The 16,219-nt window shown below is 35.4% G+C and overlaps 1 protein-coding gene across 3 annotated transcripts; it reads right to left on the bottom strand.

Annotated features, from left to right (window-relative positions):
- Positions 1-354: 354 nt before the first annotated feature.
- LOC129892215 (scarecrow-like transcription factor PAT1) lies at positions 355-4,144 on the bottom strand. 3 transcript variants are annotated; one of them, XM_055967773.1, is made up of 3 exons: positions 4,033-4,144; positions 2,403-2,470; positions 355-2,311 (listed from the first exon to the last, which is right to left on the bottom strand). In XM_055967773.1, exon 3 carries the CDS (start codon positions 2,250-2,252, stop codon positions 615-617), a length of 1,638 nt encoding a protein of 545 aa, XP_055823748.1. In that variant the 5' UTR covers positions 2,253-2,311; positions 2,403-2,470; positions 4,033-4,144; the 3' UTR covers positions 355-614. The 3 variants fall into 3 exon arrangements, with proteins under 3 accessions (XP_055823748.1, XP_055823746.1, XP_055823747.1); XM_055967771.1 differs by having other exon boundaries at positions 355-2,470; XM_055967772.1 differs by lacking the exon at positions 4,033-4,144 and adding an exon at positions 3,439-3,630 and having other exon boundaries at positions 355-2,470.
- Between the last annotated feature and the right edge of the window lie 12,075 nt (positions 4,145-16,219).

The raw sequence follows: 16,219 nt of genomic DNA on the forward strand, positions 1-16,219 counted from the left end.
CTGTACGATCAGAGAAAGTTTGGTTTAAGCATTGAATTACTTCCCCGTCCAATTACTTTTCTTTTTAGTCCGTTTTAAAAAAAAAATATCTTTTTTTTTGATAAATTTTTAATTTCAACTTTCAACTTAACATGTTTAAAACTACATTATTAAAAGACATGTTATTATATTTTACATATCTTTAATTTAAAATCACAAAATTTAAAAGTATTTTTACTTTTTTAAACTCTGTGTCAAATTAAAATCATATAAACATATTGAAATAGGGAATACTAAAAACCACAAAGCAAAGTTGTACTGGTAATTAAAATGTTGTCTGGTCTCTGCATTACATGACATTGACAACATGAAAAATCAGTTAAGATTATTGTCTTATAGGATTATCAGAATCTATTATCTATATCTTCCTTTGCATATCAATTGTACTATGGCAAATGTAAAAGTGGATTCCACGAAATAAGCTTACTTTGATTGATCAAGTGATACACTTGACAAGGAACCTGTTTCCTTACTATATTAGCACTTCAGCTATTACATAGAGCAAGAAAAGTGTTGAGGGGATAGGAGGGGGGAAAAAAGGACCAAATAGAAAAGTTCTATGAAAGAACCATTTGTTATTTCCAGGCACAAGAAGCAACCAAATCTCTGTTCATCCAACCAAGGTAAAGAGCACCATCTCTTTCTTCAAGCCTATACTTATCAGAGTAGCTCTCTAGCAATGTCTTGATCGTAGCGTTCACCAATGAACTCAACGGGTATGGGTTAAAACCAGCCATTCTAAACCGCGACTTCCACTTACCAAGAAGTTCATGTCGCTCTACTCTTTCAATCCCTTCACAGGCTATGATGTTAACAACGTCCCTCGCTAAACAATGCTGCTCAACATTGATGCGCACCTTGTGTCCCCTAGGAAGAGTCATATCGATTGATTCAAACATGGCTGAATAATAATCCAAGGTTTCAAGAAATCGAGGAAAGAAAGCAGCAGTATTTGTATTAGATTCTTGCTCAACAAGGGTAACCACCTTGGGGTTGAGGTTTTTGACCATCCGTAATAGTCTATCCCGATGATTTTCCGTGCTCACACTTTCATCTGGCATGTGATGTAATGTGAAAGCAAAATTTACTGCCAATGCTTCGCCGGGTTGAATTCCAAGGTTTTCTAGCTGAACATCAGAACCAGACATGGCAGCAGCATGAAACTCAAAAGGCACCTTGAAAGTCTTAGCGAGTTTGGAAAGCCTCTGCCCCACAATATCAAGGCCTCCTCCACGAGCATATGCTGAGGTGGAATCATCAATGCCTGTTATACGGATATGTGGGGGTCCTCCAGGACGAGCTGCAAAAGCTTGGATCATAGGCACCCACTGGCTCCCTTGAGCAATCTGGAAATCAATTATATGAACTCTATTTTCATCCTTCATTGCCTCTGCAATGGCCCCATTAGCTGACATGTATCCAAATTTGAAGTAAGGGCAAATCTCGTAAAGAACGTGCATATAAGACAACAGCTCAAAACTTGCGGGTTCTTTGCATCTCAAGGATTTGCATATGGAACTTCCTGATGCACCCAACTTTGCAACAAGCCCTTCCAAGATGTATGCTCCCAGTCTCTGAATTGGTTCCCCTGACACTGACACCATTTGACGCAACTCAGATATCAACACTTGTGCAGTTAGTAATTCACCATCAGAAACTGCTTTTGCGCAAGCAATAAGCACCTGTTTCAAATCCCGTCTAGGTATGGCCAACATCATTTGCCTCCAGCTATCAATTTCTGAGGAGGCCATACTGCTTGCCAAGGAATTATCATAACTTTCCTGGAAGTCCGCATCAGGTCCCAACATTACCGTTTCCAATTCCTTTAGCTTGTGCATGAAATCAGTCACATCATCTGTAATACAAGATCCACTAATTGGGGAGCCATAGTTAGTTGTCTCAGGGGATTGGCGAACATCTGATAGGTATGGCTGAGATTCTTGATTGCAAGTCATGCTTCCATTTGATGAAAAACTAGCAGTTGATGGTGAGTGGTAAATAGCGTAGCTCCCAGTGGCAGAAGACGACTCCAGCATGCAATGACGGTCACGGTAAGTCTGAAAGGAGTGATTACCTCCATGGTTGCCACTAATGTAGCTCAAATGGTTGTCTAAAGTTTGAAACTGAGGCAGACAGTAAGCCTCTGCCTTCTGCACAGGTTCACAGTAAAGAGTATTAGACATGGCTGTTCTTCTGCGCCGTGATGCTTGCATTGAAAAGATTGTTCCTGTCTCGTTAATATATGACCTATGCAGTCCGGTACCTATTTGGTCTGCACGTTTATTGGGCGTCAAGGATTATTCATTCGACAAAGTTTCATGGTGCCACAGTGGAGTGATTTTAATCTTCACAGTGAGACCAACCTCAGTAGCTGAGCAGCATTCAGAATTTGTAGAGGAAAGGACAATCTCTAGCAGCAAAACATGACAATCTACACAATATATGTACAATATTTGTTAAAAGAGAGCGGAAAAAGGAACTAATCCGCGCTATTCAAGGTCGATATTACAGTTTGTTAACATTGGGTGAGATTACTACAGCAGCTACACACTATGCTATATCTACTTCAAACCAACCCTAAATAGGTTACTACTATCTCAGAGCAATTCTATGAAGTAACATATCACGCAAAGAAAAAACAAAAAATGATGAATGCTTGCAGAATCAATTACACATCAACAAAAAAACCGTAAATCTGCATCATCAACTAAGCTGGTTAGTGATCAAAATATACTTCTGAACTCACCTACAACTTCTATAGGTTACATTCATTGCAAGAAAAGGACAAGTGACCAAAATTGCCTAATGGTCAAAACATGGAAAAACTTTAAGTTTGTCCAATCTGTTTACCTTGAAAGCAAAAAAACTAGTTACACCAGAAGTCCTTTGCAAAGATCCACTATAATCTCAATTAGCAAAAAGGACAAGGATCTGAACCCCTTACATAAACTTCTGCTATTGCAAACCAAAAAAAGGGGGAAGAAAAAAAAAAGAAAAAGAAAGAAGACAGTGATCTAAACCAAACAAAATTGAAAGTAAAGAGAGAACTTCTCTTATTAAATAAGGCATTCTAAGAGACAATGTCAGCAATTCAATCTTTTAATTACACAAAAAGGTATTAATTCCTCAAGAGTAAAAGTAGATTCATGAAAAATAAATAAAAAAATGAAGCAAAACATGAACCAGATAAAATGATCCATGTATCTATCAGTTCAATTAAAAACTGAAACTTTCTTGGAATTGAATGCAAGCGTTTCTTTCAGCTAGCAAACTCTTTGCCATTTTGATTGAACCCCATTTAAAAAAAGAGCTTCATTTTCTCAAGAATCCACATTATTTACAAAAAAAGAAGAAAATTCTAAGAGATGAAAGAACAAATTGTAAGAATAAAAATCCTACCTTTGGCAGATCTGTCAAAGAAGCATTCACAGGGAACTAATATATCGTTTGGCCATAGATTTTTGATCAGATTTATCTTCAAATATCTGTTTAGCTTGAGCCAATTTTAAAAATCTGATGTTTAAATATTTTCAAGTTTCGAACTTCCACACAACAACAACAACAACAAAATACCCAGTAAAAGTGGGGTCTGGAGGATAAAATGTACCTTACCACTACCTGCATAAGATAGAGATTCTGTTTCCGAAAACACTCGGCTCAGCAACTTACACACACAAAACTTCAAATTCTTTCCAAGTAAAATGCATGTCCAAACACAACTTCAAATTCCAAAAATTACTTCAAAGACTCAATTTTTCAAGTCTATGGCCAGAGTGTAAGACCAATAAGCAAGTTGAACATAAAAATTTAGCTTTTTTCCCAAAAAGATTTCCTCAAATTTAAACAAGAATCCCAGAAAGATTTCAACTTTATCTTATTGAAGAAAGAAAACTAAAATGGGATAACACAGGAAAGAAGCTTAGAAGCAAGAACAAAGAATATATATACAGAACTAAAGTTTCATATTTGTGAATCAGCAGTTGGTATACCAACCTTAAAAACTGAAGAATCCCATTTTTTTTTCTTCCCAATATCTTGTTTACTTTATTACAACTCCAAGAACATTATTTATGCAGATAGAGAAAAAGGGAAAGAAGGTGCAGAGGACCCTATGAAGGTAAAATTCTCTGAATTAACTATTATAAAAAGATTAAGTTAATTATAAGACCTCATAGTTTAGGATAAACACAAGAATGCCACTATGGTTTTGTTATTAATTGATCTAGGAGCCTAAAATGCTTTTTAATCAACAATTAGTAGGCATGGACAAGTGAAAGGTAGAGTGACTATTTGACTAGTAGCTCCGAGGGATTGTTGTGAGATGAATAAGATAAAATTTAAATTTGAGTATTGAGTATTGAGAATAAAAATAAATTATGAGTTGTTTCTCCGTCATATGTAAAATAAATCTAAATTAAACGAATGGATAAATTTTGAAATATCAAATTAAAAATTTCATTAATTGGTTGGTAGTAATAGAATTGAACAATGCTTAAAGAAAATGTGAGTTAAATGTATTTATCCACGTGAACATTAGGGTCTAGACTTGATGAAGAGTTTGGCATTATGATTAAATGCCTTATATGTACATATTTCCTACAAATAAATGTTAGACAGATACTTCATTTAACGGTTGACAATTTAGCACAATTTTTGTGTGTGTATTAAATCGATGAAGTTAATAATCCATTCAATAGGAAACTTTTTCTATTTAATGATGATGATATTTCATTCTAGAGGATTGTGATGGAATACATTTTATTATTAATAAGAGATTTTAGGAAATGAATATTTTTTTTTAAAAAAAAGTGTTTTCCCCTTTAATGAACTTACACCATATGAATTCAAATTAATAATAACTCCAAAGTAATTATTAGTCACTCGGTAAAATAAAAAAGAGAAAGGAAGATCTAGCAGTAAAAAATGGTCTTGTTTGAATCCATGACATTATTATTCATATTGCGAGGTTTTGATCATAGAATTGTCTTTTGTGAGTATAGTAACTCTTGACTTAAATAATCAAATTAGTATAATTTATTATTCAAGTTTAGTTACAAAGAAAGAACTTAGAAGAAGCAAAGAAAAATATAAGTTGATTTGAAACTATCCTTAAATGGATATTCACTTAAGTTGATTTGAAACAATACTTAAATGGATATGAATATGATGGGAAAAAACTATTTGAGCTCGATTTTTATATCAATACAGTAAATATAAAATATATAACTTGTGACTTGTATGCATATATTTCATCATTTTATTATGATTAAGTGATATGTATTTTTGTTTTGATTGTTAACTATTAAAACTAAATTATTTGATTTGATATAAATATTCGATGCAAGTAAGTATTTTCTTGAGATATAAAGTGTGTATGAATGTTGAATTGACTTGATCAACCCATCCAATCCCCTCAAGACCAAATTATCTTCCATTTTTCATCCCAAAAAGACTCCATTCTTGTTCATGGTCAAGACTCAAGATAATATAACACAATAAGATGTGCGCACTCTACACGTTACACTAATTAAGCTGGAAATATATATTGGGACTTGTTAATACATTTTTTTACTTTAATTTATTTGTCTTATTTTTTATCTGACACGAAATCGAAGAAAGTAATAAAAAAAATTGAGTCTTGTGGTATTGAATTAAAGATATGAATTAAAGTGTCCTTTAATATTGTAGTCTTGAACATATCATGTGAAAAGTCAGAATTAAAGAATTACTAAAAATGTATAAAAACATTCTTTTTGAATGTCTTAAAAAGAAAATTAAAACAAATAAATTAAAACGGAGATATTATCTTTTTTATTGGTCCTTTTTGTCTTTTTTTTTTAATTAATTGAAACAATTGAAAGGGAATATTATATTGACTTGCATAGACCATATATACAGCTAACATTTATCAGAATAAGTCGAATCTGTTATATAAATCTATTGTTTTTAATTTCTCTAGTATGTTCTAGAAGCGTTACGTACATGTTTTTGTTTTTAAAAGGGTCTAAAATGTCATCGAACTATTGAAAATAATATAAAAATCTCATCATTCATATATTGGACCTAAAATACCCTTGGCATTCACTATTAGGGCTAAAAATGACCCTTTCTTTAACGGAAAAGGGCATGAGGGACATTTTTGTACCATTTTCAATAGTTCGAGGGCATTTTAGGCCCTTTTTCCGTAATTAAAATTCTATTAAATAAATTTTGATTTATAATTAATTTTAAATAATTAAATTATAACCAATAGATGGCCGCCATGTGTTTCGTTGTCTTCTTTCCTTCGTGCTACAAATTGATATCAGAGTGTAGGTTACGGGATTTTCTTAGAGAGGCTACGGGATTTTAGAAAAAGTTTCGTTGTCTTCTTTCCTTCGTGCTACAACTTGATTTCAATTGGTATCTGGTGATCCAAACTGGTATCTAAACTCTTTTACTCTTTTGTCTTTAGATGATTATCACACGCTATAATGGTGTATTGTCCGTAGATCCAGTGGAGCCAGAGGAAAAGTCTGATGTTTGGGAGAGAGACTAAGGTAGAGGTAGGAAAGGGAGACGTTGCAGGGGCAGAGCGAGAGCATCACTTTCCAAAGTAGAGGTTCTGATTAAGGAGGTGTCAGTAGGCGAGGCCCCTCCTACTCCCTAGAATGTATTAGATAGAGATGTAAAGGTTGGAGAAGAAGAGGAGAATGTTGAACAGGAGGAAGACACAAAGATTGGGGCTGCTGGTATTCCCTTTTTGGACCCCATACTAACTCAACAGATCATGGCCTTATTGAATAGGTTGGCTGGCAATGGAGCCATTCCCACCATGCCCGCAACATCAGCTCTTGTTGCTCATCCTGTTGCTACATCAGCTCAGCTAGCAGATGAGGTGGTAGGCACTGATGCCTTCTTCATAATACTCATGGGTTCAGTGATGATCGGTACTGAGCATGACATGCTCACCAAGTTTCTAAAGCTCAAGCCTCTAGTCTTCCATGGCACTGAGAATGAGGATGCCTATGATTTTACCCTTGATTGCTATGAGAGGTTGCACAAGCTTGGTATAATGCATCAGCATAAAGTGGAGTTTGTGACATTTTAGCTGTAGGGTGAAGCCAAACAGTGGTGGAGGACTTATGTAGAGTGTCATTCATCAGTGTTGCCCCCACTTACTTGGGTTTAGTTTCATGCCTTATTCCTAGAAAAGTATCTTCCCTGTATCTTGAGGGATCGAAAGAAGGATGAGTTTATGACACTGGAGCTGGGAGAGTTATCAATGGTTTCTTATGAGGCCAAGTTTCACGCATTGTTCAGGTATGCTACTCAGCTGGTCACTATAGAGGAAGAAAGGATCAGGTTGTTTGTGAAGGGGTTGAACCCCGAGTTGTAGGTGTTGTCAGTTCATATGAATTCGTCAGACAGGAGTTTTAGTGAAGTCACTAACTATATGAAAAAGGTAGAAGGTGTGAGAAGATATGGGCAGGCCAAAGCTTTGGCTAAGAAACCCAAAAGCACAGGTAATTTCCAGGGATCCTATTCTAGAAGATCGGGCAGGATGGTAATTGTAGCCCGGCCAATTCAGTCAGGGCATCCCGCTTTCACTGGCAATTTTTCAGGTACTCCACAACAGCATCTAGCCCATGAGGGTCAGGAAGCATCATTTTCAATTAGCCGCCAGTCTTTTAATCGTGGCTGTTTTAATTGTAGAGAGACGGGATATTTGGAGGGAGCGTCCTCACCCCCGGGGACAGTTTCAGTACCCCAGAAGGCCAGAGCAGTAGTACCAGCGGCTAGGGGAAGCAAAGGAAGAGGACATCCACAAGGTGGGCAAGGAGGAAATCCAAGAGGCCGTGGAGGCCGAGGTAATAGTATTGTAGGTCGAGGAGTAGCCCAGCCAGGTAGGAAGGTAGACCGTCAAGATGACAGCTTAGTTTTATGCATTTCCATGCAAGATCAAGGCAGATGCATTTGACGTAGTGATCACAGGTACTATTCTTGTCTGTAACTAGATGGCTACTATGTTTGTTTGATCAAATTTTATTTATTCTTACGTGTCTATGAAATATGCTTTGGGTTTTGATACACTGTGTGAATACTAGATGCCCCTGTCCATGTTTCTACCCCTGTTGGAGAGTCAGTCATAGTCACTCATGTTTATCCTGCTTGTTCCGTGGTGTTTATGTGATACTAGACTTTGGCTGACTTAACAATTTTAGACATAATAGATTTTGATGTGATCTTAGGCATGATTTGGTTGTCCCCGTATTTTTCTATACTTAATTTCAATAAAACAATTGTGGCTCTATAGTTCACGAGGAGGGAAAAGTTAGAGTGGAAAGGGGTGTACAAGTCTAAGCCAGCTAAAGTCAAATCTTTTTTCCAAGCTAGAAAATTGGCGGAGGGGGGGGGGGGTTGTTTGGCCTATTTGGATCATATTTAAAATGTGGATGTACAATCTCCTTTTATTTAGTTTATCCTGATAGTGTGAGAGTTTTTGAAAGTGTTTCTTCAGAATTTTTTGGTATGCCTCCTGACCCAGATATAAATTTCTGCATTAACTTAGAGTCGGGTACTCGTTCAATTTTTATTCCTCCTTACCGTATGGCTCTGGTAGAGTTGAGAGAGCTTAAGGCTCATATTCAGGAACTTTTTGATAAGTGATTTATTCGCCCTAGTGCTTCCCCAAGGGTGCTCCAGTGTTGTTTGACAAGAAAAACGAATAATAGTATGAGAATGTGCATTGTCTACCGACAACTGAATAAGGTCACCATCAGAAATAAATACCCTTTGCCTCATATTGATGACCTTTTCAATTAGTTGTAAGGTGCCTTTGTCTTCTCAAAGATTGATCTCAAGTATGGGTACCACCAGTTGAAAATTAGGCATATGGATGTGCCCAAAATAGCATTTAGAACCAGGTATAGGCGTTATGAATTTTTGGTGACGTCTTTTGGGCTGACCAATGCACCTGCAGTTTCATAAGTTTGATAAATAGGGAGTTCAAGCTGTTTCTATATTCGTTTTTGATCGTGTTTATAGATGATATATTGATATATTCAAAAGGTAAACAAGAACATGCAGACTACCTCCGAATTGTATTAGGTATTTTGGAAAGACACAAGTTATATGCAAAATTGTCTAAGTCTAAATTCTGGCTGCCTTCAGTTGCCTTTTTAGGCCATGTTATTTCAAAGGAAGGAGTAATGGTACCCACAAAAGATTGAGGCAGTTAAGAATAGGGCTCCGCCTAGTTCTGTGACTGAGGTTAAAAGTTTTGTCGGACTGGCCAATTATTATCACTGATTTCTGAAGAACTTCACTTCTATTGTTACTCACTTGACCAGGCTGACTAAAAAGGATATGTCATTCGAATGGACTGACAAGTGCGAAGATAACTTCAAAAAACTTAAAACTTTTTTGACCACAACACAAATTTCGACCCTGCCGGTTGAAGATAAAGACTTCATTACTTATTGTGATAATTCACATTCAGGTTTGGGTGCTGTGTTGATACAGTATAAGAACGTTATAGCTTATGCTTCGAGATAGTTAAAGGTGCATAAAAGGAACTACCCGACTCATGACTTGGAGTTGGCAGCGGTAATGTTTGCATTGAAAATATAGAGGGATTATCTTTATGGCGTCAAGTGTGAGGTATTTACTAATCACTACAGCTTACAACATGTGTTCACTCAGAAGGACTTGACTTTGAGACAGCGAAGGTGTATGGAGATGCTCAAAGACAATGATATCACCATCCAGTATCATCCATGTATGGCTAATGTGGTAGCAGACACATTGAGCTGGAAATTTAGGCATTGAAGGCCTGGTTCATGGGGCTAGGCATCTCAGAGAAATGTGGGATAATGGCCGGTGTTGTTCAATTTGAAGATGTTAACTTAAATAAAATTAGAGGTAAGGTGTTAATGGGTAAGGCTCAAGATTCAACACTTGATGTAAGTGGGTGCTCCACTTTAGGGGAAGGATTTGTGTTCCCCGAGTGGACGGCTTAATTCAAAAAATTCTGTTTGAATCTCATGGTTCGCGATGCTCCATTCACCCTTGAGTCACTAAGATGTATCAAAACTTGAAACTTCTATACTGATGATCAGGTACGAAGAAAGACATAGATGAATATATAGCCAAGTGTCAGAATTATCAACAGGTGAAATATGAGCACCAAAGATCTATAGGTTTACTGCAAAGAATGCCCATTCCTGAATGGAAGTGGGAGAGAATAGTCATGGATTTCGTGGTGGGGGCTTCCTAAGACTTTAGGAAAGTATAATTCCATTTGGGTGGTGGTTGACTGGTTGAAGCACACTTCATTCCTGTTAGAGTGAACTACAATGCACAACAGCTGCCCAGGATTTATGTTAAAGGGATAGTAAGGTTGTATGAAGTGCCCCTTTCTATGATTTTAGACCGTGGTACGCATTTCACTTCTAAATTTTGGAGAAAATTGCATGAAGAGTTAGGCACTCAACTTACTTTCAGCATAGTTTTCCATCCACAGACAGATGGGCAATCAGAGAGGATTATCCAAGTGCTGGAAAATATATTGAAGGCATGTGTGATTGACTTTGGGGACATTGGGACAAGTTCTTGCTTTTATGTGAGTTCTCCTACAACAATAGTTACCACTCCAGCATTGAGATGGCACCATTCGAAGACTTTTATGGGAGGGAGTTCAGGTCTCCTATAGGGTGGTTTGAAGCTGGATAAGTTGAGCCATTGGGGGTAGACTTAGTGAGGGATACTCAAGGTAAGGTAAAGAGCATCCAAGTTAAGCTTCTAGCATCTCAAAATCATCAGAAAAAGTATGCTGATCGTAAGGTGAGTGATATGAAATTTGAGGCTGGGGAGCAGGTACTTCTAAAAGTGTCACCTATTTAAAGGAGTAATGAGGTTTGGCAAGAAGGAAAAACTCTGTCCTCGCTACATTGACCCTTTTGAAATTTTTGACTGTGTAGGGTTAGTGGCGTATAGATTGACTTTGCCACCTAGCTTGTCTGGGGTGTACTCGGTGTTTGATGTTTTGATACTGAAAAGGTACCATGGGTATGGGGACTATATCATTAAATGAGACTCAGTGTTGTTAGACAAGGACCTTTAGTGTGAGAAAGCGCCACTTGCAATCCTTGATCATGATGTCCGAAAGTTGAGGAATAAAGAGATCAATATGGTTAAAGTGAAATGGAAACATCGTTCGATGGAGGAAGCTACTTGGGAGACTGAGAAGGATATGCGAGACAAGTATCCGCAACTGTTCGTCAAAACAGGCACTACTCTTTCTCTACTTTAGCCCTGCTTTCCTTAGATAGTCAATCAGGCATGAGTGATGGGTAAATTGGTATCTATTGTAACGGTCTATCTCCATTTTTATGAATAGGCCAATGGAAAAGGATTCTGGGCTAAAAAACTTCGGGTAGTAACTTCGAAATTTTTTTTAGGCTAGGCCAGACTTAGACGAATTCTGAGTCAGGTGAGCTTTAGGGTGATCTTGTGAATGGTGGGGGATCGAATATATAATTTGATTGGGTAAGCTGATAGCTAAGATGATACGGAGCATTGTGGCTTTGCAAAATTGTATTCGGTCGAGTAAAACTCTTGAAATTGAACTTGACGTGAAGGGTATAATTTAATACGTCTTTGGAAGGGGGTGTATTGTGAAATAGGGGCTTGGAGCTCAAACTCCGAGCTCACTATTTTTGCATATCCCTTGAGAGCAAAATTATGCTTGCCAGAGCATGACAGTCGAGACTTAAGTCAAAAAAAGTCCCCAAAATGGTCTATTTCGACAGAAACAGTTCCTAGAACAATACAAGGCGATCTAGGGCAATTTTCATTAATTTTCTCCGAATTTCCACGCTTAAGGTAAGAATTTTACTCCCTAAATTCATCCTTCGATTCTTAATGCTTATAAACTAGGATGGGTGATCATGGTGGGAGGGTTTTAGCCTGTGGGTAAGAGTGGAAAATAGACCTAGGATGGGATCAGGATCATGCATTTGGCATAGGATGAGAGTTGTGTTATTTTTCATGATAGTTAGGCTATTTTGTTGATTCTTTATATGTATTTACTGTTTTTAGATCAAGAGCAAACGGAACGAACCGAAAAGGGAAAGATCTTGCACTTTAAGGTTATCGAATCTCGATATTAAGGTAGGTGATGGTTTTATTTCTAGTATGTATTTCATGTATTTGTTAAATTTCTTTATGATATGAATATGTGTATGTGAATAAAGAAACATGCTAGATTTTATGTGAAATGATCACTTGTTGGCCCTTTTGTGATGAACCTGTTCTTGGTGACATAATGTTGAATATTGAATGTAGTTATGACTTTTTGTTTGTTTGGATCAGGTGTCACGTTCTGAAACACATTTGGATCAGGTGTCACATTCCGATACAAATCTTGAACTGAGTTTCACGTTTCGACACAAGTTATATGTTTGCAGGTCCCTAGAGTGGACCCTTATGTGAAGTTGTATGATATTGAGGTTATGAACTATGATCTTGCTGAGTACTGTTGAGGTGATATGAGTTAGCTATTCTGTATATATGTGTTTATCCGCTTACTGGATAATTGTGTGATCCTATCATTACACCGTTGATTTTGTGTACTGATACTATATTTTCTCTGTCTTTTGTTGAGTACAAGGCGTATTCAGCTGGCTGCGGAGAGACCTCATTCAGAGAAGTGACTATTGTTCGAGTTCAAAGGTGAGCGATTTCTTTCAAGCTGTCGTGGACTCTCTTATTTCTAGTCCCTTCTCCAGGACTTAGATTCAAACATTGGTTTAGTTCATGACTATGTTTTCTTCTTCTTTTGGGGTTATATCCCCTTGTTTTAAACTTGTTTAGTTTTAGAGTTTTTTTGGTACGACGATTTTCAGTTTCTAGGATGTTTCCGCATTTTCAGTTTGTTGTCTAGATTTGTTTTTTGAATTTATGGGAACTCAGTAATATCTTTTGATTTAATCCTGTTTCCGCAAATCTTTAACTGTTATATCTCACAATTGTGTTAGCTTGAGCTGTATAAATGATTCTCCCATCGGAGGATTAGTGTGAGTGTCAGTCACGGCGGATCGGGTTCGTGACAGTTTAGCTGAAAGGAAATAAGCTTGATTAATTTTAATCCACTTATCTTTAACTTTTTATGAATTTTACTATTAACTTAAATGACGATTTTTATGATAAACAACAGCTAAACCTCATATTCAATTGGAATCTATCTTAGCGAATGTGGTATTGATTCCAATAAAATGTAAGTGTTCTAAAATAAGTTCTTTCATGTGATTCTAAGTTTATCTCTTAAAAAGTCATAAATACATCAATCAACTGTAGTATAAAATGTTAATCTCATACATCATCTTGTTACAACATTCATCACACAATAAATTAACTTTGAACCTGGAAAATGGAAAACAAATCAACATATACATGCACATCAAGTTAAAAAGTCCACATATTAATTAACAAATACCATACGCTAGCATCGTAAAAGTATTTTAATACAAAACAACTTGCATATATAGTAGGTTGCAAGTGTTTACTTTATTTTATTTTATTATTTATGTCACAGTCATAAAGTCAGATTCTGCATATATTTGCTAATTATATAATACGAAAATCGAAGTATATGGTTATATCCGTAAATTAAATCACATGTTTTAGCTCTTATAAATAATTAAGGGCTTAGCAACAATTAAAACTTTAAAAGCCAATGTAATTTTAGTGTTAGGATAATGGTAAAAAGATAAGCTGAGGTCAATTTTTGTTAATTATAATATAAGAATGAATTAAAATATTGTATAATGCATGATGATAAGCCTCATTAGAACAATTTTTTCACATCTTAATGTCATTATAAATGAGCCCGGAGTCCAAAATGGCTACTTTTTTCATAAAAAATGCATAAAGGGTTACTCATGTGTGGAAAAATCAAAAGGGACAAATCGCTCAGACGGTAGCGATTTACTAAAAAATTTTAACGCCATCAACTTTTTCAAAAAACATCGCTGTAACTTCAGCGATTTTCAACAAGATTTTTTTTTTTTAAAAAAAAAAGTAAAACGCTGCAATGGAACCGATTTTTTTTTTTTTTTTGTAAAACTGTTTTTTAAAACAAAAAAAAAGTTGTAAAACACTGCTGTAGCAGCGATTTCAAAAACAGAATATTTTGTTTTAGCTTCATATAGTTTATTTGAAGTTAGTCTCCTAATTAATTAGACACTTTCAAGTTATTTCGAAATGTATAGGAGTTGTCCAATTTTTTTTTTTAAAAAAATATAATTATATACTAATGTGCAAACGTCGTAAAAATTTTATGACACAAATTAAAATTTAATCATTTTTTAATCCCAAACACCAAAAGAAAATAAGATAGATTCCCATGTAGTGTAATTAATTGTCCAATTTTTTCAATTTCGTGTGTAAGTGAAATAGACAAGACTTGAATGACACCAGTACAAGTACCCCGCCGTTCGCGACAAACAACACCTAGAGATGGTGCACGTCCAGGTAAAAGGAGTGTCGGTGAAGATTGTGGTCGTGGTCGTGATCGTAATTGAGATCGTGTGGAATATTATTTGATTTATGAAGAAAATGTGATTGATAATAGTGCACAATTACATTTGTTGGCTACTCCCGAGTCTTATTACCCACGTTTGATTTTCCTGTCGGACCGTCTACGACTAATTCTAATTTTTCAAGTCAGAAAGCAACTCACTCATAACGCTTGCAAATTACTCTCCAACTCTTACTCTTGGATTGATCACAAAGAAACTCTTTTTTTATTGCAAGACTATATGCTCTTACAACAAATTTCATTTGCTTCTTATTCATAAATAGCATGCCTAGTTGCATATACAAAATTACATTAAGCGATATAAAATTAATAAAAAAATATATAAAAAAAATTAAGATTGCAACAATCTAACCTGACTGAATAAATTTAGGATTGTTTGAATTTCAAAGTGCAGTTCGAATAGAACCATCATCTCTTGTATAGATAAAGTCTTCGGCACTTTCTTCAGTGTTATCTAAGTATGGAATCATAGTAGAATGATGATTGATGTCTTGATCTTCAATGGATGCATTATCTATATTGACACCATCGTCGTCATCAGACGTTTCATCATTCTCCGTTGATTCGTGTTTCAAAGGTTCGTCACTATCCAACGCACCAGGTCGATCATCACCCATATCATTATTGTTCACAATTTCTGTACAATAATTCACTGCATCTTCAGATTGATCATACATATAAAATATAACAATATAAATATATTGTATATAAAATTATTATTAATTTAATAAATAAATGAATATAACTTTATTTACCTATTAATTGACTTCGATGGAAAAGGACGATGTCTATCACTCGAATTCAAACTATCCAAGTGCATGAAAGCATTGCTAGGCTCTTCCATATTGTAATCAGGCAAACTACAATTCAAACCTTCATACTATTATTGTCTTTCAACTTCTGTCACTATTTATTCCGAAATTACATTTCTTGAAAAATCAATATTTAAATTTGAACATGTAGTATCTCCGAAGATCAAACTCACTATCTATGGGTTCTTGAACAATAGGACAACGCTCAATTGATACATACATATCAAGCGTCCTTAAGCTAATTTGATTAGCAAAAAATTCAACACCACGAAGAAATAAAGATAAGGAATCATAATTCCATATACATGTCTCATCATACATTGAACGCCCATCAAATGTAAAGTAAGTCGGATATCGTCCAGTAATAACAACTATGTCTTCTAGATCATTTATAAATTATACCCATTTTATTTCTTAACAAACGCTGCAAACACTCATATTTAAGAGATAAGAAAAATATTTGAACTACTACAGGACGTCGATTGTATTGTATTGAACCACCTTCATGCACAATATTACCACTTCAATATAAATTTACTCTTACTTTGGTATCATCCATTTTGTTTTGAATGACCAATACAATCTAAAAATTAAACTTTTTTAGATAAATGAAAAAAGTTGAATTTTTATAATAAAGTGAATGAATTTTCGAGTAAGGAGGATGATTGAATTTTTGAGTAAGTCAATAATGAAACTGATCATGAATATATACGGCAATTTATTCAATTGCACAAATAAATAAAAATATTGAGTAAATTAATTAATGATGAGTGACTCTTTCAGTTTT

This window comes from Solanum dulcamara, chromosome 6 (genome assembly GCF_947179165.1).
Source record: "Solanum dulcamara chromosome 6, daSolDulc1.2, whole genome shotgun sequence".
NCBI classification, from domain to species: domain Eukaryota; kingdom Viridiplantae; phylum Streptophyta; class Magnoliopsida; order Solanales; family Solanaceae; genus Solanum; species Solanum dulcamara.